This window comes from Penicillium angulare, assembly GCF_028827245.1.
Source record: "Penicillium angulare strain IBT 27051 chromosome Unknown utg000005l_segment0_segment0, whole genome shotgun sequence".
Classification (NCBI taxonomy): Eukaryota; Fungi; Ascomycota; class Eurotiomycetes; order Eurotiales; family Aspergillaceae; genus Penicillium; species Penicillium angulare.
In genome coordinates this window covers 167,240-193,001 of record NW_026623164.1, presented here as the reverse complement: position 1 = coordinate 193,001, position 25,762 = coordinate 167,240, and the positions used below count along the sequence as shown (strand labels likewise).

At 46.0% G+C, this 25,762-nt stretch overlaps 10 protein-coding genes across 10 annotated transcripts; 3 read left to right on the top strand and 7 right to left on the bottom strand.

Annotated features, from left to right (window-relative positions):
• Positions 1-389: 389 nt before the first annotated feature.
• On the bottom strand, positions 390-2,771 carry N7478_007462 (cytosine permease; the record flags this gene model as incomplete). Its single annotated transcript, XM_056923676.1, has 6 exons — positions 390-704; positions 757-873; positions 964-976; positions 1,238-2,207; positions 2,270-2,486; positions 2,544-2,771. 6 exons carry the CDS (start codon positions 2,769-2,771, stop codon positions 390-392), a joined length of 1,860 nt encoding a protein of 619 aa, XP_056776402.1.
• Positions 2,772-4,069: 1,298 nt separating this feature from the next.
• Positions 4,070-5,451, top strand: N7478_007461 (oxidoreductase; the record flags this gene model as incomplete). The annotated part of the gene is made up of 4 exons (XM_056923675.1): positions 4,070-4,181; positions 4,246-4,379; positions 4,439-4,492; positions 4,843-5,451. 4 exons carry the CDS (start codon positions 4,070-4,072, stop codon positions 5,449-5,451), a joined length of 909 nt encoding a protein of 302 aa, XP_056776401.1.
• Positions 5,452-5,635: 184 nt separating this feature from the next.
• N7478_007460 (MFS transporter) lies at positions 5,636-7,303 on the bottom strand (the record flags this gene model as incomplete). Its single annotated transcript, XM_056923674.1, has 2 exons — positions 5,636-6,971; positions 7,050-7,303. 2 exons carry the CDS (start codon positions 7,301-7,303, stop codon positions 5,636-5,638), a joined length of 1,590 nt encoding a protein of 529 aa, XP_056776400.1.
• A 1,480-nt stretch (positions 7,304-8,783) lies between these two features.
• Positions 8,784-9,442, bottom strand: N7478_007459 (mitochondrial 54S ribosomal protein mL38; the record flags this gene model as incomplete). Its single annotated transcript, XM_056923673.1, has 2 exons — positions 8,784-9,232; positions 9,298-9,442. 2 exons carry the CDS (start codon positions 9,440-9,442, stop codon positions 8,784-8,786), a joined length of 594 nt encoding a protein of 197 aa, XP_056776399.1.
• A 1,255-nt stretch (positions 9,443-10,697) lies between these two features.
• Positions 10,698-13,976, bottom strand: N7478_007458 (beta-glucosidase; the record flags this gene model as incomplete). Its single annotated transcript, XM_056923672.1, has 12 exons — positions 10,698-11,120; positions 11,185-11,236; positions 11,305-11,426; positions 11,489-11,604; positions 11,669-11,780; positions 11,847-12,815; positions 12,867-12,943; positions 13,054-13,077; positions 13,136-13,215; positions 13,267-13,406; positions 13,476-13,588; positions 13,649-13,976. The coding sequence occupies 12 exons, from the start codon at positions 13,974-13,976 to the stop codon at positions 10,698-10,700; spliced, it is 2,556 nt and encodes an 851-aa protein (XP_056776398.1).
• Positions 13,977-15,096: 1,120 nt separating this feature from the next.
• On the bottom strand, positions 15,097-17,034 carry N7478_007457 (uncharacterized protein; the record flags this gene model as incomplete). Its single annotated transcript, XM_056923671.1, has 8 exons — positions 15,097-15,648; positions 15,720-15,832; positions 15,903-16,032; positions 16,100-16,201; positions 16,258-16,423; positions 16,515-16,709; positions 16,778-16,808; positions 16,866-17,034. 8 exons carry the CDS (start codon positions 17,032-17,034, stop codon positions 15,097-15,099), a joined length of 1,458 nt encoding a protein of 485 aa, XP_056776397.1.
• Positions 17,035-18,070: 1,036 nt separating this feature from the next.
• On the top strand, positions 18,071-19,042 carry N7478_007456 (phytanoyl-CoA dioxygenase family protein; the record flags this gene model as incomplete). The annotated part of the gene is made up of 3 exons (XM_056923670.1): positions 18,071-18,419; positions 18,488-18,706; positions 18,777-19,042. 3 exons carry the CDS (start codon positions 18,071-18,073, stop codon positions 19,040-19,042), a joined length of 834 nt encoding a protein of 277 aa, XP_056776396.1.
• A 420-nt stretch (positions 19,043-19,462) lies between these two features.
• Positions 19,463-20,202, top strand: N7478_007455 (HD domain-containing protein; the record flags this gene model as incomplete). The annotated part of the gene is made up of 3 exons (XM_056923669.1): positions 19,463-19,601; positions 19,664-19,877; positions 19,950-20,202. The coding sequence occupies 3 exons, from the start codon at positions 19,463-19,465 to the stop codon at positions 20,200-20,202; spliced, it is 606 nt and encodes a 201-aa protein (XP_056776395.1).
• A 1,859-nt stretch (positions 20,203-22,061) lies between these two features.
• On the bottom strand, positions 22,062-23,390 carry N7478_007454 (NADH:flavin oxidoreductase/NADH oxidase; the record flags this gene model as incomplete). The annotated part of the gene is made up of 1 exon (XM_056923668.1): positions 22,062-23,390. One exon carries the CDS (start codon positions 23,388-23,390, stop codon positions 22,062-22,064), a length of 1,329 nt encoding a protein of 442 aa, XP_056776394.1.
• Positions 23,391-23,638: 248 nt separating this feature from the next.
• On the bottom strand, positions 23,639-25,302 carry N7478_007453 (Zn(II)2Cys6 transcription factor; the record flags this gene model as incomplete). Its single annotated transcript, XM_056923667.1, has 3 exons — positions 23,639-24,481; positions 24,540-25,135; positions 25,185-25,302. 3 exons carry the CDS (start codon positions 25,300-25,302, stop codon positions 23,639-23,641), a joined length of 1,557 nt encoding a protein of 518 aa, XP_056776393.1.
• Positions 25,303-25,762: the final 460 nt, after the last annotated feature.

The following is a 25,762-nucleotide window of genomic DNA, read 5'->3' as shown; positions in this document are numbered from 1 at the left end:
TTTTCAAATAACGGTTCCTAGCCTGCGCTGCCAGCATGTCGGCAGAGGCAGTCACCCTTAAGCTGTTTATATTTTAAAATATCGAAGCCAGTTCGGGTACCTGGGAAAGCGAGATCAAATAGTTGATCTCATCCTCTAATCGAATGGTGGGATGCGATGTTAAATACCCCAAAGCGGTTATCAAGGAGAAAGGAATGAGATGCTGGCGAAATATCCCAGTTGAAGGGTGTGGATAAGGGCAGACATTGGATAATCCTCTGGCAACAATATCCAACAATATCCTGGTTGAATATGAATATGCTTGACATCCACTTGGAGTGTTTCATGAAGAACTTCAAAGACAAGAATGCAGACTGCGCAGTAGAGTGTCATCAAATGTGCTCTTGTGATCATTTTGACTGAAGGGGCTCTCGGTGACTTCCAATCTTTTTGAAAGGTTCAGCGTTGTGTCCGAACTTGAGACTCCACGTCGAAAAACCCTTGACTACTTTGCACAATCTCATCTCAATATTGAGGAGATACTGGACTTTATTCGCGACTAGATCCACCTTCATTCGATCAATCTCTGCATAAATTGAAGGAAGGCCCAAAAGCAGGTCAATTAGAAGATCCTTGGGGCTTTTCTCATGATATACTCGAGGGTCGTTCATCCACTCGAAACTCGTGAGAACGGTTTCTTTTCGTTCCTTAATCCCGTATAGTGCCTATTTCCAATAGTTGTTAAATATATTCTTCAACTGTAGCTTTGAAACATACGTAAGTTTGTCGTTCATCAACAAAGATTCTATGTGCATAGCCCGTAGCAAAGAACGACGGTTCTTTGGATAGCAGTATAGCGAGGTCGCCGAGTTGATAAGTATACGAAGATTTTTCCTGTGTTTTATGGCAATCGCCGTTATAGAGGTATTTTCAGGCAAAGAGGGCTTATGTATGGCAGGAATGGGAGGAATTAAACCAACATACAGGAACACGTGTACTATAGCAGATCTGTAGCAATCGCTATCGTTCATATTCAAGTGATAGATGATCATTGATGTAAATGTAAATATAATAATGGTGCTATTGTCTCTGCCTCTCACAAGCTGCTCTTGTCGATCACTTCTACCGTTTAAAAAAGCTCTTTTCTATCGGTCTTAAAATGGCATAGGATACTGCAGCAAACGCAAATCCCAATTCGAATCCAACATCGCCTCCAGCTGATGAAGTTCCCGCACTTTGAGCGATTGGGCCGACATACCACGACTGACTCATTCCAGTCACCATTCCCACAACACCACAGCAGAATGCGAGAAGGGCTGCAATCCCCGGAGGAAGAGCTTCACGTGAATCATAGTCTTCAGGACGGTATCCAGAAAATCCACGTTTAAAGACGAAATGCTCGGTTAACGCGATTCCTTCATAGATTGCTAACCAATATCCGATGAAGTGCATAAAATTTTCCAAGACTGCCTCGAAATTGCTATATCCTGGGATCGCAATGGCGATGTAGACGGCAGTTGCAACAATAACCCAAACAAAACGTGGAATGTGACGCGTCCATCTTCCCATGACCATTAGAGTTAGGGAGACGGAATAAATGTTGGGGCAATTATTAGCAACAATGGACAATGCGAGGATTATCACACAAAATTTGCCAAAGCCTCCTACTCTGGGGAAGAGAAGGGCACCGAGTAGGCCACCAACGCCTGAATCGTCGTACCCTCGTTGATATGCATTGTCGCCTCCATTAATTGAGGTGGTGGTTGCAAGCGCTGCACCAAGAATCTCTGTAAAGAGCAGAGTTGGGAAGATGCCCAACCAGGTGGCAAGGAACACTTTTCGGCGAGGACGGTTGCTGGGTTGATAAACTGTATAGTCTGCCGCAAAGCTAGTATATCCTGTGCCGAAGCCAAAGACGGTGGATCCATAAGATAAAATCGCTCCAAGCTCTGCCTTACCCGAGCCCATTGGAATATTCACAAAGTCCCCGGAATGGGCTAGAACGCCGAGAACAACAAGGAAGACAATGAATGTCGGGATCCAACTCCAATATTCATAGGCATGGATGACTTGGTAGCCGAAGAAAACAACGAGAAGTGTGCAGAATGCGATAATCAGGATTCCAGCATAACCAGGGACATCTGGGTTCACTGCATTGATCAATTGCGCACCGACTATGATATTTGCCGCTGCCCATCCAATACAGGCTAAAACATTGAATAATGCGACTAGAAGCCAAGTTAGTTCAATATTGATCAAGCTGTGGTAGGACAGAATGGGATTATCATACTTAGCTTCACCCCCCACCAACCGAACCAAAATCGCGATAGAACCATCTGTCGCAGGCCAAACGCGGCGCCGAATGTGGAGAAGAAACAAACCGTGAATACGGCGATGAAATTGAAGAAGATAATGGCTAAAACTGAGTCCACAAATCCCAGCGCAAAGAGTGGCCTGCCCAAGACTCCAATTGTAAATGAAGGGACTACCATGTTCGCCGCGAGCCACTAGGAGTAGATGCGCGCATTAGAGAAATCTCGAATGACCGATCAGGATGGGAATACCATTGAGCCAATATTCCAATACGAATTGTCATATCTTTCATCCTCCGGGACCCGCTCAATTCCTCTCTGTTCGACTTTGATCTTTCCTACTAGTCGTTGCAATTTTGCATAGACTGAGTCACCATATTCAAAACTTGTTGCCGGTACGGCGCCAGTCGTATCATCGAAAAGCGCAGAATCTGGCTCGCCAGCCCTTTTCTCTACATCGTGATTCAATATTCGGGACATAGTTGATGGATGTATGATTTGGAGATTGCCAAATACACATTCCTAAATAATAAGTGGGTTCAAGGGGCCTTTTCAATTGTGATTTTTCTCACAGACCCACGGAGATTTCCGCTCCACTTGAGACCCATTGGAACCAGATACATCCACAATGTGTCATTAAGAAATGTCTGTAACATCGCCACCTGAATCCTTGGATACAAGTGAACCGTGCGTAAACATGGTAGTAGAAGTAAAGGTGCGCTATTATCTCGAAGCTGTTCGCGAGATAATTGGTGGTCTAATTTCAATGTGTTCGTAAAAATAGAGATAAGCGAAATGTGCCTCCCTCTAGACCCTTACCGAGTCTCCGGCGTCATTCGGCCCTGATATAAAGTTTCTCGCTTTGCCTAACCCGTGCAGTACACGCGGGTTCTCCCCACATTGTTAATATAAGAGACTACCGAAAACTGACAAGAGCGGGGTTGAACCGCGTTTGGTAGGTCGAGGCACGCTTGGTACGGAATGCGCCGAGACCCATTACAGAGTAGATCATGGGGTTGTTTATGGAGTAATAGACGCGTGAACTGTTAACCATTTGAGTCTGAGATGGTGTTTTCTGGGGTAACTGGGGTAAAAGCCGTGTGAGAATAAGCATTGCATGCCAAGATCTATTGCGATGGTCTTAGAAGACACGATGAAGGGGTATAGTCGCCATGCTGAGCGAATACTTATCGGGCGGATTTAATTGGATAGTTGCCAAGATGACGATGACTAATGCACAGTAGAACTTTCAACATCTGAACAAATTACTATAGCATTTGGCCAATTCGTCTGACTGAGCATATGACCTGGTAGGCTCTTATATTCTATCCATATTCGTTCTTCATGTCAGAACATAATGGTTCAAGCGCACAAGAGATGGGTTGCAAATTCTGTGGCTGATCATCAGGCACAAACTAGGCATATACATATCCATATCGGGATAAGAGTATCCGCTTATCATGGCTGCTATGTCCCACCTAACATGTATAGACATTCCACGTGTGCACGTCGTATTGAGTCGAACCCATGAACTTTGACGTCTCACCAGTCACAACTCCCGAGGTTTGCGCGAATTCTCGCATCCTCTCGTTTATCCTTCCTTTTCTTCCAAAACAGCAAATAGGCTTTCGGCGTCGTCCGTCACATCTCATTGGGATTCGAAATTCGCATAACCAACCCCCTTGCAGCTCAAGGGAGTTGAAGGTTGCTTGAATCAATCTCACAAGATCCTACCCTTCCAACAAAATCCATTGCAGTGGCATTCAGAGAAACTCAACATGACTGATCCGTTGGATATCCCTTTGATCGATATCGCGACCGAGAATGACCATGCCGCAGGGAAGGCGATGCTGGATGCAGCAGTGAAATTCGGGTTCCTATATGTTGATAGTAGATCTAGTTTTTTCACTCAGCCCGATGTCGAGAGGGTATTCAATCTAGTAGGTTATACTAGTACTACTACCTGGAAAAGACTCTCATGTCGGATCCACCTCTTCGTTTCCCGGTCAGCTAACCTCAGATACCCAGTCGAAAGAGTTCTTTCACCTTCCTCGCGATGAAAAGGCCTTATACAAGCGAGGATCAGATGTAAGCCATCTTTTACGCTCTCTTGCGGGTGAATCTAACTTGACTCGTGTACTTGCCAGAATAAAGGATGGGTTGGGATGATGGTTGAAACGCTAGACCCTGAACATCATGAGGTATTTCTATGATATGATTTCGCTCCATTGTAAGAATTTTTCTCACCACTTTCTTCGATCAGAGAGGTGACTTTAAAGAGTATGCGTGCTTTTTTTCCGGCATTACATGTATACTGCTGACGACTATGTGACAACCCCCAGGGCCCTCAATATTGGGGAACTTCATGATGAAAAGATCAATCAATCTTTACCACCGTCTCTAATGAAGCGCGAAAAAGAAATTTCTAATTTCATCAACTTGTGCAATCAAACATGCAATCGAGTATTAGAACTATTAGCACACGGCTTACAGGTACGGCTCTAATGATGCCCAAGATGTTCCCACGATCTATAAATTAACATTTCGTTAGGTTTCAAGCGACTTCTTCACTTCTCGACATGACCCATCCAAAGGACTAACAGGAAACTCCCTCCGACTTCTATATTACCCAGAAGATGTCACGGGCTACTGCCCCGGGAAAGATATTCGAGCCGGCGCCCATTCAGATTACGGCAGTGTTACGCTCTTATTCCAACTACCTGGTCAGCCAGGACTAGAGATCTTGACACCTGATGAAAGATGGGCTCCTGTCCCCATTTATCCGAGGGGGGTCGAAAGGAATTTCCCATTTCCGCCTATTCTAGTCAATATTGGTGATATGCTAAGTTATTGGACTGATGGACTGCTCAAGTCAACGGTGCATCGTGTTGTATTTCCTAATGCTGATGGGGAAAATCAACTTGAACGTTCCGAGTCACGCGACCGGTATAGTATTGCTTTCTTTTGTCAGCCGGTTGAATCTACGGAGCTTGGGCCGATACCTAGTGATTTAGTCACTTCGTATCGTCAACGAAAGGCGGAGAATGCAAGTATCGCTATCGGGTATGGTGGAGGGTCCAGTGCTTTGAATACGAGTCAGAGAACGATCATTACAGCGAAGGAACACTTGCAGGCTCGATTGAATGCTACTTATGTTTGATCTCGGGAGTCTGGAAAGACGGAGGGAGAAGGAGGAACTAGTATTTTGTGAATTGTCTGAAGACAGTTGATATTGTAGTAGTTCATTGTGAAATTGAGGACAAACTAGTTTGCCGCGTTCTACAGTCTATTCTCCGCTTTGAAATATAACTTGACAGAAATCATGAATGCGATCAATTCAGAAATCAGTGAGGGTTGTCCTCGTTCTGGTCGAAGTGCTCTCTAGCCCAAGGACTGCGGAGACGAATGGCTTCACCCTTGTAGAAGAAAATGAAGGGGATTGGCACCAACAGAATGGAAATGAATCCCAGCAAACTTGAAGCCCACTCGTAGTCAAGTTTTTCATACATCTGGGTCGCAAACAAGGGGAAACCCGCTCCGACAATATTGCGAATCAAAATCACACCTGCAAGGGCCGAGGCTGAATAGGTTTGGTAGCTATCCACCACATAGTTGAGAATACTGAGAATCACGATATAAATACCAGCGCCGAAAAAGGAAGAGGCAATGATGGGCACAATCCAATGAACGGATTTATAGCTAGTCCATCCGAACCAGAATAAACTGATCGGAATCAAGATAGCACCACCGCGAGCCATCCACATACGCGCCTCGGGGACACCCTTGCCGTTATTTTCTGCAACACGCCGAAGGTAGTACCTCTCCTGGAGGGGGTAGAAGCAAAAGGCGATGATAGGGCCGATGGCCATGCCTAGGAAAGCCAGTCCCTGTTGCCCAGTGTTGAAGGGGTGCCCGTCAGGGGCTCCAAATACCAAGGGGATAGCCTCGTTGAATAAGTAGACAAGGCCGTACAAGAAACCATTGTAAATCGCCGAGAAAAGGGTGATAGGTTCGGAAAACAAGAACCGGAATGGGCGGGTAAGGGTAATTCCAAATAGTTCGCGCAGCCCCTTGCGGTCACTGGCATGAATGTCGGTTGTAGATTCTGCAGATCGCAGGTTCTCTTTTCTCATCTGCTTGCATACGCGACGAACCTTCTTCTGCAAAATAGCAGAGTGGCGAGTTTCGGGAATTGTCGAAACTAGCACAAGCCAAACACCACCAGAGATTGCCATGAGGATCCAGAATATCCATCGCCATCCCAGATTGAGCCCAATGTAGCCGGAGATGACGAGTGCCATTGGAGGTCCGAATGTACTGCTGAGTCCGTAGACGGCCATCGGACCACCACTCTCGTTCCGCTCCCACAAATCGCTGATACTGCCGCCCGTGTTTGTCAATGGTGCGCCTCCAGCGCAGCCTGCAATGAAGCGACAGACCAGGATGGTTCCAATGTTAGGGGCGAGTGCTAATGGGAGTTGAAACAGGAACAGGATGAACCAGGATACGACGTAAACGGGTTGGCGACCGAAGTATTCTGAGAGAGGCGCTAAGAGAACAGGGCCGATGGCATAACCCAGCACGTAGAGGGATAAAGCTAGTGTAGTAATTTCGGAGGAGACACCAAATTCATTTTGAATGCCTGTTGCGCCTGATGAGATTCCACCAGCACACCATGTTCTAGATTCCTATCTGTTAGAAATTGGTTCCGGAAGCATTGGAAGGAAAGAACGGGGGCAAGATAGAGCATTAACATACGTGAAAACATTCAGCATACTGACGAAGATACTGATATACCATTTGCGCCATTTCGGCCAGTGTCGAGGATTGTCATGATCATCGAATGCGTAAGTGATGAGGATAGGAAACGCCTCATTTGGGCTGCTCCTGGCTTTCGCAAGCGCTTGTTCCTCAGAGAGAACAAAGGACGAGTCCTCCTTGAACGAGTGGCTGACCTTTTCCATATCGCCAGTCACGCCCGGACCAGACTCTACTTCTGGTGAAGAAGCCATGACTCCTGAGCTATAACTCTCAAGTTGATACTATGAAATTCGAGAGTGGCGACGGGAAGAAACACGCTTCAATCAAGTCTCGACATCAGAGGGGACAAGCCTTGTTTAAGAACCCTGTGGCGAAAAAAAAAATGGAGTCGTTGACAAATGAACCCCTCTACCCCCGATCGGAGCTCGCAAATCCCACAATTCCACACAGAAGCCGTTTCTCCAAAATCATTTCCCCGACTCCCCGATTTTCATTCAGGTTTCTCCCCAACCGAGTGCCGAGACGGGAAAGTAGACAAACCACATCGTTTCAGCGGGTCGGCGTGCCGAGAAAGAAGCATTCAGGACCAATGCTTAGCTGGAACTGGGGCCTGTGCGATCCCCACTCGGTCAATCCCATCCGCTCTCGGTGAACAGATTACTAATTTTTGAGAAATGGATCTTTTGCATTCTCTGCATGATCACCTGCTTCTTTCGGTGAATCTAAGAAGATCCAGGTGTGAGAAGCGAGTACCTGGGTGTTGAAGGATCCAACGCCTCTTCCAAGGTTGATATAAATGAAAAGTTAAGCCAGTAATTTGTATCCAAATGGCTAAGCCTTTTATATCCACTTCCATATATTCAACTACGTAAGAGGCTGATTTCCAGGAAATCCCTCTCTCTCTCTCTCTCTACCTCTTCTGTTCAGATAGTCATCCAGCCTAATGTGTTATGTGCCTGGATTGCGGTGTCGGAGCCGTGGGGAAATGGAAAATGCCGATCGGCTCCAGCCCGCCCCAGCACGCAGCTCAAGTGTCCAGGGTTGAGGGGGAATTTCTGTGGAGACTCCATATCCTGATGAAGGGACCTTCGGGGCTTGTCCGGGTACAATCTTGGCCTGAGGCTGCAATTTGCCCAATGGAGTATAACCAGCAGATTTTTTTTTGGTTCTCAACTTGAAGCAATCTGTTGATTCAACTTGTTGATCGTTGATTCCAGCGTGGTTGTAAAAGTGTCTTCTCCAACTCACGAGTCTGGCCTTTTGCTCAATGACCAAAACGGTGCGACCGGCGCCTGGATTGACCACATACGAACTGCTGACATATCACCTTCATAATTTAATGCATTATCCAAGTCGTCGTCGTCAGTCCATTACTTTGTAGCTAGTACTTGAGGGAATCTCGATTCCGAGAGTTACCCCCCACGGGCCCCCACGGGGGCCTAGGTGATTGGGAGAAAATCTTCTGACCGTAGAAAAAACTCCACCACTAGCAAATTATAGAATGTTCTTTATATACTAGCCTTTGTTCAAGTTTTGAACGGAGTTCCTGTATCTGCGTCATGGCCATTGTCTGCAAAAGGAGCAACGCTAACCAAATGGTTAAACTTGAATCCTTCATTCAATACTAGTATATTCAAATGCCCCGGCATGATATAAGAACAAGAAGAACTAAGTACACACACGTTACGCGACAATGTGATGCTCTTTCAGTGCACTCTCCACCCCATCAGCTTATACTTCGTCACTCAAGAAGTATGTAGCGGCAACAGGCTGACCAACAACCTCAATGATTGGTGTCAAGCTGAAGTTGAAGCGAGCACCAGTCATTTGTGAATAGTACGTTCCGTCCAGCGCCTCCTTGGAAGGAACATAGTCGGCTGGCTGGTCAAATAAATACAAAGCATAAGTGTGATTGGTGCTATCGCGAGGGCGAGGAGCGGTATACTGGGCAAGACTGTCGCTGGAGTTGACAAAGTGGCTGTTCTCGATGGTATAGTTGCCACCCCACCAGTGGAGCCGGGTAGTCGTATTAGTAGCGAGACCAGGCACCAAAGTGTCATAGTATGCGGCAGTTGTGACATCGGAGTCAGGAATGTTGAGGTCAAGCATCAAGAGCATGTACTTGATATCCTTGCGCATTTTGTGACTCGCTGGCCAGATCGAAGGCTGGTCGCTAACATCTACACTGGGAATTAGCATTTTCTTTATCCCTAGAAACGAAAGATGACTTAGATCCCATCCATACCGTCAGGACTAATCCAGACTCCAGGGGTTATGGTCGCGTTCTCATAGGCTGCCCCGAGATTATGTGTTGTGTGGGCGAAGCTCCCCACTGGAGTCTGCGCAAGGGCGCCTGCGGCGAAGAATAGGGAGACGAGTGAACGTAACATATCTCTTTATGTCGGTTCTCTGGAACAGGTATGTCAATTCAATCTGATAAAAAAATTAACGTTTAAAATCTTCAGGACAGCTGTTATTAAGTACCATCGACGAAAAGCTCGGCCGAAACTTGCAACTGTCCGAATGAAGCTCGATGGCCCGAGACCCACTAACTGCATGACGAATTTTAACCAAGTTTTGTGGGGACGCATACGTCTCACCATTGTTCCCAGATTAAGTAGTGACATGTATTCAATCAATTTCCTTTCTTAAAGTGAAACAACTCAGCTGAATATATACAAGCATCTTTAATTAAAATCTCAAAATCATTACCCGGGAAACTTTCAACCCAACTCAGAGTCTATATATACTAGCCTTCAACCTTGATACGAATAGTATCATTCTGCAACTGGACGAAAGATTTTCGCTCGCACTTTTTCCCATACACGTCTTCCGTGCCCCTGAGCACCACTCTCCACTATTCCAATACAAAGGGCATCCCCAAAGCGAGTCATTGTATTGGGTTTGTGATATTTGTGATATTGTTTTGTTGCATCGGTGCCCGCTATGTCAAGAAGAACTGTGAGGGTGATAGATAACTTGAATGTCAGTGACTGGGATTACATACCCCAAGTTATTGGTGAGTATTGTGGCAGACGAACCTTTTCGACCTCCGGGATGTTTGTTCATGTATTCTGTTAGGTCGAATACTCTGTCATTTATAATCACCCATGTAGATTCTTCTGTGTTGTGGAAGAGCACATCTTCCCTTTTAAATATTTGTTGAGAATTTGAATCCGAAGCAGAGCCCATCGCAGAATACCTTTTCTCCGCCATCACTTGGCAGTGCTCCAGACCCATTGGCACGTTGGAGCTAGTAGGATAGAAAGTTTGGGAAAGTCACCACATGTGGATCTATCGATTTACCCAGTGGGTTACTTATACATTCTTTATCTTTTATTTATAATTCCTTTCTTCTTCTCATCTCACATGGTTGGCGTGATTTGCCATCTTCCACGGTCCGGACGTAGTCTGCGGGGAACAGATCATCCACGGACCTCGGAATATTAAGCCAAAGGAGGGGTTGGAAAATAAAAAATTAATAATGGCATCTGAGCATCAAAAACAATAATAAAACCAGTCCATTTCACCCCTCGCATGTTGAATTTCCAATGTCAAATTTATACCGGTATCTATTCATACCACAAAGGTGAACAAGGAAACCAACCCCCTACTGTTTCAAAGCGACTCGGAACAGGCATTTATTCACTCAACACACATCATAGTGACATTCGCTGAAGTATCAGCATCACTTCCTCCATGATCCAGCAACGCAAAGGTATATTCCCCCAACTCCACCTTCCAATCGTACTTGCGATCCAGGATAATAAGGTACCGACTCACATCTAGACTCATAGAAAGCGTTTTGCTCTCCCCGGCGGATAGATATACCCGAGAAAAAGTGACGAGCTGCTTCACTGGGCGTACAATGGAAGAAACGCGACCTAAGAGATAGATCTGCGCTACATAGCTTCCGTCGAGATTACCCGAATTTGTGACATCGACAGAGAATGTAATGTTGGATTTGGAGCCGAAGTTTTGCCCGTTACTATCCTGTTGATAATTGCTGATAGCCTTGAAGTTCGAGGTTGAGAAGTTTGTAAACGAGAGGCCATAGCCGAATGGGTACTAGAAAATAAAACGATGCATTTAGTAGAAGATTCAGACTCATTCATGAAGGGGCGAGGCTTACGATTGGTGAGTATGCAATATCCGTATACGGTCGGGGAACAGATGGTTTGTAACTATTGCTCAATGTTAACTTCAAAGAAATGACCCGGCTAGATGAATGGTATATTAAGAATCAACTTACTTGTAAAAACAAGGTAATGTACCAACATCGAAAGGGACGCTGATAGGTACCCTGCCGCCCGGATTGATGACACCGAAAAGGGCATCTGAGATGGCCTGTCCGCCAGATTGACCAGGAAAGAACTGTTGATGATTAGAAAATATCCATATGGACCCAATCAAGCTTGCTTATCTCTTGTACGCACAGTATTGAGAACTGCAGCCGATTGATTATAGTATTCTGGGATTGCAAAAGGACGACCTCCTTGCAAAACGAGAATTACTGGTTTGCCCAAATTATAAATGGCATTTGCCAGAGATGCTAAGTATGTGAGTTAATAAATTGCGCCATGTCATGAGAAGCCATCAATTTAAAGGGAACATACTTTGATTTGGAGAAAATCCAAGTGTCGCACGATCTCCTGACTCTCCATCACTATTCCAGTTTGCACCAAGCGCCAAAATCACTACATCTGATGCTTTAGCAACTTCGACTGCCTTTTTATTTCAAACAGTCAGTTTCAAGACCCCAATAATGTTGGCGCAGTTAAGACCAACGCCTACCTGATCAACGGCATGAACGGGATCAACCAGATTCCAGAATAAAATAACCTGGGCATTGAGAGAGTTGACATTCTCCAACTTTTGCACGTAGTTCCAAGCTTGATACTCCAATCTGATCTTGTGTTTAGCTCCCTTTTTAAACTGGAAAGTTGCCGAACCAGGCGGTGCAACTGTCTCATTCACCGAAGTATATGAAAGGCCAGGAATGTTTGAGAGAAGATTTCCTGCGGTGGTTGGCTTAACATACACATGCTCAACGCCGTCAATATACAGCTTGGCAGAAGTATTGGCATAAACTGCTACGCCGAACCAGCCATTAGTTTCAGTCTCAACGGGGACCTCTATTTCTCCCTCCCATGTAGCACTGAAATTATTCGATGGAAGTCCATATGGCGGGTATAGTCCCCAGTCTAGACTTGGTGTTTCAATCTTCTGAACCCTTGCATCGGTGAAATTTGTATCGGCGTAATAGGTTGCCAGTAGTCCGCCCGAGGTGCCGTTCGCGGAGAGTAGATAAGGTGGTATGTTGTATTGTTCGTTGTAGCTCCATGAATTTGCGCCCCAGCTAGTGAGAAGATTCGTTTCGGGGAATTTGGAAGCAAGATGTTGTGTAATGCCTTCTCTGATCGTGCTTGCGTTCCGGACTGGATAGCCGCCGAACTGGCCTGAATAATCTCCGTAGTTGAATGTGTCGCTGAATGGTCCTATTAAAGCGATGTTTTTTAAATTATGTTTATCGGGATTCAGCGGTAAGGTTGAGTTTCTGTTTTCGAGTAATACGATACTCTTCTGGGCTGCTTCTAGGGTTAGAGGAACGTGAGAGTCAGTGATCTCTTGAGAGTCTATATCATCTCCGATATATGGGTCGTCGAAAAGGCCTAGGTCATATTTTACTCCTAGGATACGCTTGACGAGGGACTGAAGTTCGGACAAAGTGAGCGTGCCATTTGAGACTGAGGAGATTGTTGACTAGAGCTTGTTAGAGAGCAGAATTTGAGATGGATGAGATGGACAGCTGACCTCAACATATTGACTTAGAGGGAAGTCATAGAATTGAACCATTCCACCCGCTTGGTGCCATTGCTCAATTGTATCCGCTACAGAGCTAGTGACGAGATGTGTGTTCAATAATTCCGAGAGTCCTTTTCGTAGACAAATAATTTAATACCGGGTTTTCTTCACCTGGGTGAATTGACTCATGGCTCACCAGTATCATCCGCTGTTATGAATCCTGAGAGAATGTCAGTAATGAATGAAAATTTGTCAGTTAATCATGGGTTAAAACTAACCATCATATCCCCAGTCCTCGAGAGCTTGGTAAAGAAGGGGATTCACCGAAGAAGGCACATCGTCAAACTCGTTGTATGCCCTTTGAAACTGTGAGCGTGCATTGAAACCATTTTATGCATGCCAAACTTACATCATGACACCTCTGACTCCACCCATATCCACAGCGGCTTTGAACGGAACGAGCATCTCTTGAAGTACCTCTCGTGTTCCGTATCCCATGAAGGGCGCTGCATTATGACCTCCCTGCGGACTTCCATGCGCTGCGAAATGCTAAAATTCAAAATATCAAATAAGTATCTTTTTCAAGACGTAATATTATTTCCATGCGATCTAACAAACCTTCATAACCGGAACCACTGCATCGGGGTCAGACCATGTGCTGTTTTTCGATAAACCAGAAGCAAGCGCAACACCCATGTGGGATGTTAGAACCATATCTTCGCCCCAGTCCTCTTAATATGGAGATTCAATCAGCTCACTAGTTTAAATCTACATATGATGCTGGAACATACCCTGAACTCGGCCCCACCTGGGATCTTTTGCAAGATCAAGAACTGGCGCAAAGCACGCATGAATACCAATTGATCTTGCTTCGGTCGCGATTGCTCGGCCAACTCGGTGTACCAGATCAGTATCAAATGAGGCGGCCATTCCGATCGCTTGGGGAAACATGGATTGCTTGAATGAACCGACGCCATGAAGACATTCTCCTGTCTGCATGAAGGGAACTTTAATGTGGGACTTTTTTGCGTTTAACATTTGCATATCATTGTATTGTGACTTGTTGGTTGGGTACCAATCGTGCATTATACCTATTGGAGAACCTGGGGCTGGTTCCATTGCCTGGTCTTTATGAAGGAATTTTGGTTAGCTGAGCTGCGCAAATGATATTGTAAATAGAGAATCAAATGTTTGTTTCTTCGGGCTTTTTACCATAAAGTGCATTGTCGGAGTTTGGTCCAATTATGTTATCTGCGAACATTAGATGCATCTGCAGAACTGTAATTAATTAATCGCGAGGTTAGTAGGCGTATACGTATTTTCAGTCAGGGAGGGCGAATCACCCAGGTCGGGAATAGTCATATTCATGACAAGGTTATCGATGAATGCCGATTTTGTTAAGATGTCGCGACGGATTCCTCTCTGGGCACTGTCTCTGGTACCATGAGGTTCCTGGCTTGACGTGTATTTTCCATGGCACATTTGGGGCATCTGCAAACAGAGCAGAAGTAGCATAAGCCTGCCGAGCCACTGGCACCTCAGGCTGTTGGCTATGTTCATCATGATATTTGAGCTGCGTTGTCTACCATTGGCAATACGCATAATCAAGTAGCAATATTTGAATGATTGAGAGATTTCAAACTCGAAATAAGGATTAGTACATACTATATATTAAATATCCGAGCGGCAATTCAGCCTAAACGCTGGTGTGATCTGAGGCCTACGGTGGGGGTAGATTCATCGTCCTGAACTAGTCAGGTCGGTCTGAGGTAACCGTAGTATTGAATGGGTCGCAAGATAGAGACTCTCCGCCGGCAAATAGTGATAATCCTTGAATAAATGAGATAACTATGCTTCAAATAGCATCGATCTGCAGACTGCGCATTTTGGGACTCCACTCGGCGTGCGGGGGAGGGAAGCGGGGATCGTCATCTTTGAATCGCTCAATGTCCTCGAAGTAGAGGAACATGTTAGAATATGGGAATACTATATTGGAGTGGGGTTGATTCAAATATGCTTTTTGATTTTTGGAGCTAAACAGAATCTAACCATAGATTAAAGCTGTTCGACAACGAAAATTGCGAGGATAAAAAAAAAAGAAAGGGATAAAAACAGACGTGAATGATCAATAACTCAAACTTTTTGGACTCATTGTGCATAGCCTCGACGCAGTAGTCTCTTGCTTTTTGTTCTTTTGTATTCAAGCAAACTTTGTTGCGCCTGGTGTTTCCTCTCCCACCTACTCCCTGTGACTGACAACCAACGCCTCCCCATAACAACTGATATCATAACCATTCTCTTCCAGATACGACTTGAAACGGGCATCCTCAGTCTCCAGTTCACGAGACATATCAGGAACGAAAATCCATGAAACAACTCCTCCCACAATTGTAAATGCTGCGGCGATCAGAAACACAGCCTGTTGACCCTTGTGTACGGTGTGAAATGAAGCCTGAATTGGCGTAAAGACTTGAGTACCAATTGCTGCACCTGCCTTTCCAGCAGCGGCGGCGAAGCCCAGAAAGTGGCCACGCAGGGGTGTTGGGAAGGATTCCGCTGTGCAGAGAAAGGTGGCTACGCCGGGTCCCATCTCTCCTAGTGCTTGGAAGATACCGTACATGATGATGAAGAGTGGGAAGACGCTTTGAATAGGTCCTAATGCACCGCCTAGGATGAATGCCCAGATGCCCCAGGCGAAGAATCCGAGAGTCATGGTTTGCTTTCGGCCGATGCGATCCATTAGGAATCCACCGACTATGCAACCCAGTAGAAGGAAGCAATTGATTGCAGTCTGATAAAATGGAGCTAGTCAGCGCGACGTTATTTTGAGGATGTGTAGACATCACAGTAGATGAAACTTACGCCGTATGCAATGTTTTGAAAGCTGGTGTTTTCCTTCACTAGCTGCGCAACGATTGTTGAAGAGAACAGGCCGAATGGAAGAGCCACGAAATCGTAACAGAACCAAGTGACGGCTAGTGGACATTTTGTAATTAGTCAAAAATGGTTCAACAGTGGGGGATAAGAGAAAAAACCGTCACTTACATGTTCCAAGCATTGGTTTCCAATAGCGTTTGAGAACCAGGAGGTAGGGATAGTTCGACTTGATTGAATGTTTCTTGTACTGGGTGGAGTTGATCATTCGAATTCGGAAGAAGCAAACTGCCAGTGGAAACTGTAAAGGTACTTTGGATTAGAGATTTGAGGCATTTCTTGATAGAAAAGGAGGGCTTTGTACTCACCACAACACCGAGTCCAAAGGTAATTCGCCAAACACCCTCGGCATCCTTTTGGTCATAGGCTGCGAGGACAATCACAGAAACAATTCCCGCTGCGACCATTCCCTTTGATTCAAATTAGCGAGTGTTCATTAGTTCGATCAATATTCTCTTTCACATACTAGGTCAACTGCGAAGTCGGTGGTCAGGGCGACTAAGATTCCTCGTCGTCTGCGTAACTTTGTGGTCTCATCGGCTGCTTCAGTAGCACTTGAACCACAGACTGGATACTCTCCTCCGGCACCGAAGCCGGCTATACCACGTGCCACGATCATCATCCAGAACATTCTGCATCGCCCCGGTCAGTAATCACGTCACCCAGAAAGAAGAGTGGAGGAGATAGCGAGATTCGTGCGGGATCAGTACGGAGTAGACCTACCCGAGTTCAGAGGTGCCATGTGCGGCAGTGGCTAGAACGATACCAAGGATGAGAAAGAGGGTAGTTGCGATGACACCCATTCGACGACCGAGACGGTCAATGAGCGAGCCGAAGAAGAGCATTCCAAAGATTTCGCCGATCAAATATGAGTTGGATAGGCGTGTTTTGATGGTCTTGGACATGGTGTGTTTGTAACTGAACATCCTCTGTTAGCCCTTCTGTTCTGATTCTTTAGTCATTTTTATGAGAACCTTTTCACTTACAGGTTTGCGAATAGCGCGTCCATGTAGCCGACTGAGGGGCATTAGCAAGATTGAGCTGGTGGGGATTTTTTAAGGTTCCATAACGCACCGATTTGCGCATTGTAGCCATCGCTGAACAGGGCGGTTCCTGAGATGAAAACATTGAGGGTGCTGGATGTTTTTGTCATGGCTTGGCGCTGCTCCAGAGTCCACTCATCCTCCTGCGCCTTCTCGCGAGGTTCCTTGACCATCACGGAATCGGCGGGTGAGTTCTCCATGAGGGCGTCTGATAGAGGCGGGGTTCAACGAGAATGAATTGGATAACCCAGAATCAAGAAGCTTGCGGCCGATTAATTTGGGAAGCTTGGATAGGGGAAGATGCAATTGAGGAAGAAGAGGAAAGGAAGGAAGAGAAGAGGAGAGAGTTTATAGCTGTATGCTCCGGCTTACTACGTACATGATATGGCCTTCATCTGCATATTCACCTTCCCGTAGATCCAAGACAGCACGTTTAGACATCTCCTTAGCTACATACCTAATGGAAACTCTCTCTTTCTATCACAATTGCACGATTGACGATGTAACAGTCTCATTCTCGTGCTCTTAAGGTCCAATGATAAGCTTGTTTACCGGCACGAGCTGAGACCGGAGAAGGTTGAACCACGAGTATCGGAGGGAAGTGCGCGCGTGGACCCTGGTCGGTACTTAGTTATGTACCGGGTTTGATAGCCTGGAGATTGTACACTTGAGCGCTGAAGAGTAACGATGCTTTGTTTACGCAATAACCTTGTGAAGACAACAGAGACTGTTGATTGGCTGGTTGGCTGGTTGGCGGAGGTACCCGTGGTCTAACCTGTTTAGGCAACACATGACTCAGCAATCTAGCTGCACGTGGGTCTCCAGCCAACGCATAATCGACCAATCATCGTGCTTCATTGCCCCATGTGATCTCCATGACACTTCTTCAACATCAACACTTGGACCTTTACTATAACCCGTCCATGTAGTATGTCTCCACTGTTTATAGACGAAGTGGCGTATAACATGATCCATCGATGCATGTCACTTTCTATCACTGCAATTTTCGGTGCGAAGCGCAAGGTGGGACCAGGGGTTGATCCCCTTTGAGGCAAGTGTAACCTTGCCCATCTCGTATACAGTACTACCTGAACCACCTGGGCACATGGGCATCTGCCTAGCCACGGTATGGTACAATGAGCCATCTATATAATACTCAGAAACTTCCTTTCACCTTAACCAGCTAGTTCTGTTGATTCGTCTCCCCTCTGGACTAATCAAAGAAGAAACCTCGCCATGGACAACGCATACTACAACTTGACCCCAGAGGATCTTCAATCCTTCCACGACAATGGATACCTACTAATCCGGGCCTTTTTCACAGAACTCGAAGCCAAGACTCTCCAGCAATGGGCCCAAGAAGTCCACGACTTGCCTCGAACCCCCGGTGTCCCCTGGATGCCCTATGAAGAGGTCAATGGCAATGGCGATCGGGTCTTGTGCCGCACGGAGAACTTTGTCAACTCCCATTCCGGCTTTGAAAGCTTCTTGCGCGGAGACCGGGCCACCAGCATTTTACAACAGCTGGCCGGAGAAGAGATGCTGTTGTTCAAAGAAAAGATCAATTACAAACTAGCCGGAAGTGGTGAGTGACTACAGCTGTCTTTATTGTGGAAAGCATCTGGTTTTGATCAGCTAACAAAAGATTATTAGGCGGCTTTGATCCACATATCGACGCCAATGCTTACACCCATGTCAAGAACATCAAACACTTGACCATCTTAGCCGCAGTGGACGAGATGACCTCCGAAAATGGCGGTCTGGATGTAGTCAAAGGAAGCCATCGCATGCAAATTCCCTTGGGAAACGATCGATGCATTGAGCCCGAATGGGTGAAAACTCATCCATGGACATCATGCGATTTACAACCCGGTATGTGATAAGACCGCACCTCCTTCCAACTTAACCCTCAATCCAAACTAATTCCAGTGGATGTTCAAAGGTGATATTCTCGTCTTTGGGTCCTATCTGGCCCATCGCAGTGGTGCTAATACCAGCAGCAAAGATCGCCGTGCCATCTACGCGACCTACAACTGCGCAACTGAAGGCAATCTCCACGATCAGTATTATGCCGACCGACAAAAACTTTGGCCTGCTACACATATGCGACAGGATGGGGTTTCGTATGAGGAAGGTCGGGCTCGTTATGCTTATGGATCTCCTATGTTAACTGTGGATCCTACTGGCACTGCCATCTCAACAGCTTAAATCTGATACAGTCTAGATATCTAGTGTACACATTGCCAGGCTACAAAAGAAAAAAACACACATCCATCAAAACCATGTAGATTAATGTATATAAATCAATACTTAACGTCAAAATATAGGAATTATGTAAAATAAGAGAATATCCACTGCCAACTTGAACATTCTCGAATAATAAACCTACTCGTACCCACGCTTGCCTCTACTATTTGAAACTACTAACGCAAATTATGAGTTAAAGTCCCTGGAATTTATTAAATCCATGCTCATTAATTCAAAGTAATTTCTCTTAATTTTTCCAAACCAAAGACCCCGTTTTAGGAATTGACCAGAGATGCCACGGAAATTATTTAAACCCCCCGTGTCCCCCTTCCCTTCTCTACTCCCCACCCGTACTTCTGTTCCTCCAATTGTACTTTCACCATGAATACACACTGCCCATCAGAAAAAGCAAAAACTCTGATCAGCGCTCTAGAGCAATACGGTCAAGGAGACTATATTGGCGAATCAATCAGTCAACTCGAGCACTGTCTACAAGCAGCCCACCATGCAAACCAATCAGGTCAGACTGCCAGTCTAATTGAAATTGATTGTGTATTCGAAAACTAACTTCGTTCTCAACAGGCGCGCGTGATGAATTGGTAATTGCAGCATTGCTACATGATATTGGCCAAATCATCCCCTTGCAATCTACAACGGAAGTCCGTATGAATCTTCTCGACAGTCCGGAAAATGTCGGCCGCGTAGGCCATGAAGCTATCGGTGCGGCCTATCTACGATCATTGGGATTCCATGAGACGGTTTGTCAGTTGGTTAATAGTCATGTTGCTGCCAAGCGGTGCGTTTGTCTTTATTTTCATTTAAATATATTTTTTTATCCTTGTGCCATGACTGACTTAGTACGCTACAGATATCTCACAGCTATCAATAATGCGTACTACGCATCTTTGTCTTCTGCTTCTCAGAAGTCTCTGGCCTTCCAAGGTGGTCCATTTCAGGGTAGCGAGTTGGAGAAGTTTGAGAAAGACCCACTTCGTGATGAGATGGTTGCGCTTCGTTTATGGGATGATGGAGCGAAGCTGGTTGGGGTTGAGGATACTACGCCTCGAGCGGGATTTTATCTCAACATGATTGTCAATCATTTGTCACAAAATGCAGCTTAGATTTTCAAGTTGAAAAAAATCATGTATCAATCTTTTATTTGTCTTTCATCAGAATGGTAATCTATATAAGATGAGGCCAGTGCCAAGAAATACTAGAGCCGAGGGAGAGCGATAACCCCGCACGGTTAACTGTTCGACGGTCTGATCAACACCATGAATTTTGTATCCTTGGCCAAAATCAGAACCCAGACGGGATGCTTAAGATGTAGGTTTCCAGTTTAATATATTTGTATAAGCCAATCTAGACTGACAACGAGCTATACAGGTCGTCAGCGACGGAAGAAATGCGACGAGGCACGGCCTCAATGTATAGCTTGTACTCGAAATGCACTGCAGTGCTCATGGCCTTCCAACGAGAAGATAACAGATAAAAGACGTATCACAAGAGTGACCAGTCCATCAAAATATACCGGACCAACGCCCTCCCAACTAAAAATAAAACCCGAAATCCCCAGTCCGGGTCTATGCCCACCGGGATTAATGCCGTCTCCATTTCAGCTGGAGCATCACCGATATCTATATCAATATTTTGGCTCAACCCTTCTACCGAATCTCGTACGGCAAAATTCTCTATCTCGTTATACAGATCAGACATATATGCTACGTCTAGCTTTAGAGTTTCCACCCTTGATGGGCTCTTTTATTTCAATCGCAGGAATGCATCTCGCCTCGCTATCTTCAAATTCATGTTCTAAATGGACAGTATCTCGCGCAGTTCAAAGCTATGTGCAAACACTAGTCATGCTCCGGGAAGCACTTTCTCAACCCTGTGATTTTGGATCCCATGATGCTCTGCTTGCTACGGTTATAACTCTCTCTGTATTCGAGGTACTAAAGCCTCTTCCCGCAATTAACTCACGCCTGGTTGAAATGATTCTAACTTGATTATGGACAGACTTCGCGCATCGACTCAACTCTGAGAGTAGCACCACATGTCACTGCCTCAGGATATCTTCTTGGAAAGCGTCGCGTAAGATGGATATCCCCACAAGCAACTGCTGTCTTTGACCGGATATGCGTTGAAAGTTTTGTTTATCATGCGTCGTTGATGATGCTTTTTGATCCTTCCCTGGATTATCTCTCTGATAGTCATTGCCGGGAGGATCTATCGAGGTGTTTTTCATATTCAGTACATGCTAGTCCGAGTCAGCTTTCGCCAAGTCAAGCACTCGCTACTCAGCCTATTCTTCATACATCTTATGAGTTCTTTTTACTTATAGCTGATGCGACCAGGTTGGCCAGAATAGAGGATTCACTGGATAGAAATCAGGTTTGTGAGTGGGTGAGTTTGCAATCTCAGGTCGAACGATATGCGTCTCTGATGCGTTGGGAGCGAGACTTGTGTATGAGGTTATATGTACTGGCGCTTCAGATACTGCTTTTGAAGTCGACTCCAGACCCGAGATTTTGTGTGGTTAGTGATAATATTGGGCATTATGCACAAGAAGGGAGGCGAATTATACCTTGTATTGATCAGGATCGGTACTTTACTAGTCTTCTGTTATGGCCTCTAGCTGTTATAGGGTCGGTCTCTCTGGGCGATGAGAGTGCTGTTATTCGGGATTATATCTCTCTTCTCGCTGTGTCACGACTGGGTGGACAGGCAGTCACAGTGCTCAGGAGACTCGATAAGTTATGGGCTCTTAGTAGTGTGGCTGAAGAAGAGACTCTACCCCCATGTATACGAAGATCTCGTGGATTACAGGTCTTGCTTGACGGGGAGGATGACGACAAAATATAGGCATATTGTGAATGAGATAATGACTCGAGTTTAACTTGAAGCAAGGCTCCAATTATCATCATTTCTATGTATTCAGTTGTATGTATCAAATATGAATGGCATGTTCTACAGTCAGATTTCAAAGCAAGCCGCGCGCAAACTGATGGGGCAGAGACACTGGGACGCCCAGCTTCTTGGCAGCTGTAAAGACCCACTCAGGCTCTCGAAGAAATTGGCGCGCCATCAACACTGCATCAGCTTTAGGCTCTGGTCCAGAAAGAAGACCCTCGGTCTCAACCGCTTCATGTGCGCCCTGGATAATATCCTTAGCAGCGTCGGCCTCCGTAATGAGACCTACAGCACCAACTAGCGTCTTCTGACCAGATTGACGGATCTCTTTGCGTAGTTGACCAGCAAGATCGATTTGATAATTGGTATGAGGCTGAACCTTCTGGTCCTTGTGATTACCACCGGAACTAACATCCAAAAGGTCCACGCCAAGTTCAGGGAGTAGTTTTGCCAACTTTGACGACGAGGGCATATCCCAGCTACCGGTTGTTTCTGCAACTGGTTGTCCTTCTAACCATTCTGTGGCGCTGATGCGGAGGAATAAAGGTGTTCCAGCTGGAATAGCAGCTCGAACGGCATTGCTAACCTCCTGCACAATTCGAACGCGGTTCGAGAAGTCGCCGCCATATTTATCGGTGCGGCGGTTTGTGACTGGGCTTAAGAACTCGTTCAGCAGGTATCCATGCGCTCCGTGAATCTCAATCACATCCACGCCGGCCTGGATAGCAAGTTTCGCACTTCGTGCAAATGCCTGCACAAGTTCTTCCACTTCTGACGTACTCAGCTCTCGAGGCGGCCAATACTTGTCTCCTGATGTCCAGATATGCTCCTCGCCACCAGACGGACCAACGACATTAGAAGGCCAGCCATGAGCATTTTCGTCGGCTTTAATGCTGCTCTTTTTCCCTTCTGATGACAACCAGGGTGCGACACAACTGGCCTTCCGGCCGGCGTGGGCTAATTGAATTCCTACTTTGGCACCCTGGCTATGTATGAAATTTGCCACGCGCTGAAGGCCTTTGAATTGTTCGGATTCAGTCCCTTCTTGCCAGAGGCCAGAGTCATTTGGGGAAATTCTGCCATTTGGCTGTACGGCCGTTGCTTCGATGATCACAAGCCCCACACCCTTAGCTGCTAGATGACCAAGGTGGGCAACGTGAAAATCGGTCAGAGCACCAATTGCTGGTGAGGCTGGATCGGATTCAGTTGAGTACATGCACATGGGCGCGACCATGACTCGATTTTTAAGTGTAACATCTCGGATTTGTAGTGGTCGAAACAAGGTCGGGGTGTTGGGATCTTGAGGGTTCAGAGCAGCGCCGGCATTATTGGCCGGGGTGAAGTAAGGAAGGCCCGCAGCCCTCAAGACTCGAGGCGATCCGAATGCAATAGATCCCATAGTATCTGAGTGAATATCAAGCTTTGATAGAAAGTTGAAAGTGAGATGGTTGTCATAATTTCTGACTTAAATGGCAACAGGCCGCTTACAAATCCAAATATCCGTTTATCCGACGACATCTGGAAACACCATTATACTTGAGTTCAACACCCCACCTCGGTTAAAACTTCAGACCGTATAATGACATTTCTAATCAATGAATTTATTGGTATTTATGGATAATTGAAACAGCTTGCATGCGAAATTTTTCAAAGAGATTTCCAGAAAATATCCAGCATGTCGGCCAATCTCCTCATAGTGCCATTGTTGGTCGCCTTCCAAAAAGCGCGGACCTGGTCCATTAGTAAGTCTTTATCTGGTTTGCTTGTTAAATGCATGCCAATAACAAGAAGTGGCCAACAGTAGTATTCTGCAAAATAATCCTGTCCTGGCTGTAAATCACCCACGGCCTTGATTCCCTTTTGTATTAATTTCTCCAGGTCAGGTTGGCGCCGCCCATCGATTGGCGACATCATACGCGAGAGGATGATATGACAGCCAATCACATAAAGTCTTGGTCCTAGAAGTGCAGTAGATGGGAGATCATTTCCGGTGGCTTGTTGCAAAGCTACGTCGTGATTCTGCGGTACGCGTCCGCTGCTGCTGCCTGACCCAAACTCTAGCCATGCGATATGATCGCTCCACTGCCGTAGGTCATATTCGAGACTGCGACATGTTTCAAAGTCCACTGATCCCCATTTGGATTCCTGATATAGACGATATGCCGTATAGATAGAGCGGAAGAGTTTGGGCGGGAACCCAAGAACTGGTGAGCTGGAGTAAGAGAGATTCTCAGGGCGAAAGTGAGGCAGAACAGCCTCTTCAGCTAAGCTGAAGGCTGTTTCAATTTCGGTTCTTTGGGTGAAATCATTTTGAAATGGCAAGCTAGTTGCAACATGAAATATGAAAGATTCTTGAACGAGGCGATGCATCGCTTTCTCTATGCCAGTGGGGCTTGATGAATCTAAATGACCCGAGGAACCAAGGTGAATCAATCTAGCAGCCCCAGCAAGATGAATTGAGACGCCGGTTGAGGATTGAGGTTTCGATCGCTATATGAAAACATGTCAGAACTTTCAAGGTCTGCAACCAGTGGAGAGCATAGCATACTTCGTAGATACAGAGCATCATGACGGTTAGAGTTGTGGCCACCCAGTGGCTTCGGAGACATTTGTCACTCAGATGCTTTCTCAGAGCCCCTACTGAGCGTGTGTAATGAGTGCGCGCTAAGTCACGAGGTTTCTGATCGTAGGCGGGAATCTCAGCACCACAGCAGGCAAGTAGCGCATGCATGCAAAATGGCGAATCGAGAGCTAAGGTTAATGTCTCTTTGCTTAATGTATCAATAACATGTGTCTCTGCCGCTGGTCTGATGAGTTCAGGCAGAAACTTTTGCTTCAAAAAGTCGAAAAGGTTTCCACTTTCGGGGGTGATAGCTGTCGAGTACGTGAATGGCATGCGAAGTATTGCTTCCACCCTATGCGTTGTATAGAAAGTACTTGGAAGCAATGGTTGTATCGCAAAGCCATCTTCAACGACAATTGATCTCTTCTCACCCTTCAGTGTCTCTGAAATCATCCTGACATTCTCATCGGGTCGCTGCAGCTTAGGCGAACGCCGCCAAACACATTCAATATGTCGCTTCGTACAATTCAGACACGGCGCCCGAACTTCATCGCATTTTTTCTTCCGGTTTCGACCTTGAACTTGAATCAGTATAATCAACAATTAAACTCTTCTCACATAGAGGCCTACAGGTCAAGCATCCCGTCTTAGTCCGGAGATGAGCCGGGCGACGACGCGGTTGGCGGTAAAGCTTAGGTGAAGAAGCTGCGACTGTCGAAGACAAGGCCGCGTTGTCAAGGGACCCCATTTTCGCGTTGAAGAATCAAAGCTCTTGTTTCCATGGCAGCTTCAGTGATATGTGATCATGCAAGCAGATTGTGTAGGCAAGAGGAAACATGGGGAAGACGGGGAAAACGGAAGGAACGACCCGACGATCGGAGATAATGCGATAAGATGATAAGACGATAAGAGATGCCTATCAGATGCTGAGCGTCTAGCGTGGCCATTGTAGACATTAAAAACCGGCTTCTCTTTGCTACTTTTTTGGAAGATCTGTAAAAGAGCATTCGCTTATCGCGACTTTTTCGATGGCGGCGCATCTCTAGCTTTTGGAACAGATGCTCCAACTGCGAAACACCTACCACTTCCTAATTTGTATAATGCTACTACTCGGCGCTCTGCTCTTGAACCCACCATGGTCGACACTGTGAATCCCGAGTTTGCACTGCCCATGGCTACGGCTATTTCCGCTGCAACGTCTGGAGTCG